The following is a 1,385-nucleotide window of genomic DNA, read 5'->3' on the forward strand; positions in this document are numbered from 1 at the left end:
GCTCCCGCAGGCAGCCCTGGAGCTGGAGTCCCAGAGCAGCAGGTGGCACAGACCCCAGCAGGGAGGGTCACTGAGGGGTAACTGAGGGGTGGGGGTCTGGCACAGGGCCCCTCTCCTGAACCCGGGGGCAGGGCCGCAGCCCAAGCTGGTAACGTTCACAGAGGGGGCTCAGCCAGCCCCGCTCACCTGCAAAGGGACACCCACACGGGCAGCAATGTCCCGGATGACTGCTTCGGTGACAGCTGTGGAGGCGTAGCGCTGGTTGCTGTTCACTTTGATGACGGGGCCCTGCACAAGGGAAGGCCCATGATTGTCACTGAGGATAGGCAGTGGCGCTGGAAACACCCATGCTCAGGCAATGCTGTCCCACCCCAAACCACCAGTCCATTCTCCCCTTCCTGGGTGATCCAAGGGGATGGGTCAGCCCTGCCATGGGAACAAGCCCAGCTCAGAGCAAGGAAGGGCTCCAGGGACAAGGCTGTGGTCCCAAGTGGTTAACACCAGATGTGTGGCATGGCCAAATGCTGCTGCAGGACCAACGTCTCCCACGTGAGTGCTGCTGAGAGGCACCCTGGGACTGTGCTCCAGGCAGCAGCTGAGTGTTCCACAGTGCTGCAAGACAGATGGACAGTGTCTGTCCCAGCCCAAAGCAGACGGCTGCCCTCACCTTGTGGAAGGCCGGACGATGATTCTCCTCATGCTTGTCCCTGCAGAGGAGAAGAAGGAGTTTCATGCTACAGTCTGACGCACCAAGGAGTGTCCGGTCCATGCTCCCTGGGGATCAGTGGGGATCCATCCCCCAGCTGGCAGGGCAGGCTGTCTGCTCAGGCTACTCACACGTAGTTAGGGTGCACAGCGTGGGCCATATCGGCACTGATCATGTAGGACTTGGCCACAGCCTCCTCGAAGGCTGTCAGGTTTTGTGGCGATGCCGAGATCCGGCGCAGCACCAGCTCTGTCAACAAGGACTCTGCACCCTGTGCGCTCTCTGACCCTACCTGCCAAGGACCACTGTCAGCACGACCCACCCGACGCAACCCCCCAGCACCCCAGGGCCTGAGTGACAGGAGGGTCCCCAAAGCCAGCAGAGCAGCTTCCAACCACACCAGTGTTTCCCACACCCTGCCTGAGCCATGCTCCACGGAGGATAAGCAAACCTGCGCCTTGCCCTGCGGAGGCCTGGGGTCTATCTCCTGCTGGGTATGGCTGGTGAGGACATGGAGCCCCTCCCTGTGCCAGCCATGCCAGAACTACGTCCCTTGCTCACCTCCTCGTTGTCATAGAGTGCAATGAGACGCACGTTGGGCTCCTGGGAGAGGGAGGAGGGCGCTGCGCACGAGTCTATCAAGGCCTGAAGGGTTAGAGGAGAAAGGACACCCGGAAAC

General features: G+C 61.5%; 1 protein-coding gene across 1 annotated transcript in view; it reads right to left on the minus strand.

Annotated features, from left to right (window-relative positions):
* Window positions 1-186: 186 nt before the first annotated feature.
* The window catches only part of DNPEP (aspartyl aminopeptidase), a gene marked incomplete at both ends in the record, with an annotated part of 4,060 nt that continues 2,861 nt past the window's right edge, over window positions 187-1,385 (minus strand). Inside the window, 4 exons of the mRNA XM_010145469.1 lie at window positions 187-288; window positions 668-707; window positions 838-998; window positions 1,268-1,351. Coding sequence (XP_010143771.1) covers window positions 187-288; window positions 668-707; window positions 838-998; window positions 1,268-1,351 — 387 coding nt within the window. The remainder of the gene's footprint in view (window positions 289-667; window positions 708-837; window positions 999-1,267; window positions 1,352-1,385) is intronic.

The sequence above is a fragment of the Buceros rhinoceros genome, unplaced genomic scaffold (assembly GCF_000710305.1).
Source record: "Buceros rhinoceros silvestris isolate BGI_N320 unplaced genomic scaffold, ASM71030v1 scaffold24831, whole genome shotgun sequence".
NCBI classification, from domain to species: domain Eukaryota; kingdom Metazoa; phylum Chordata; class Aves; order Bucerotiformes; family Bucerotidae; genus Buceros; species Buceros rhinoceros.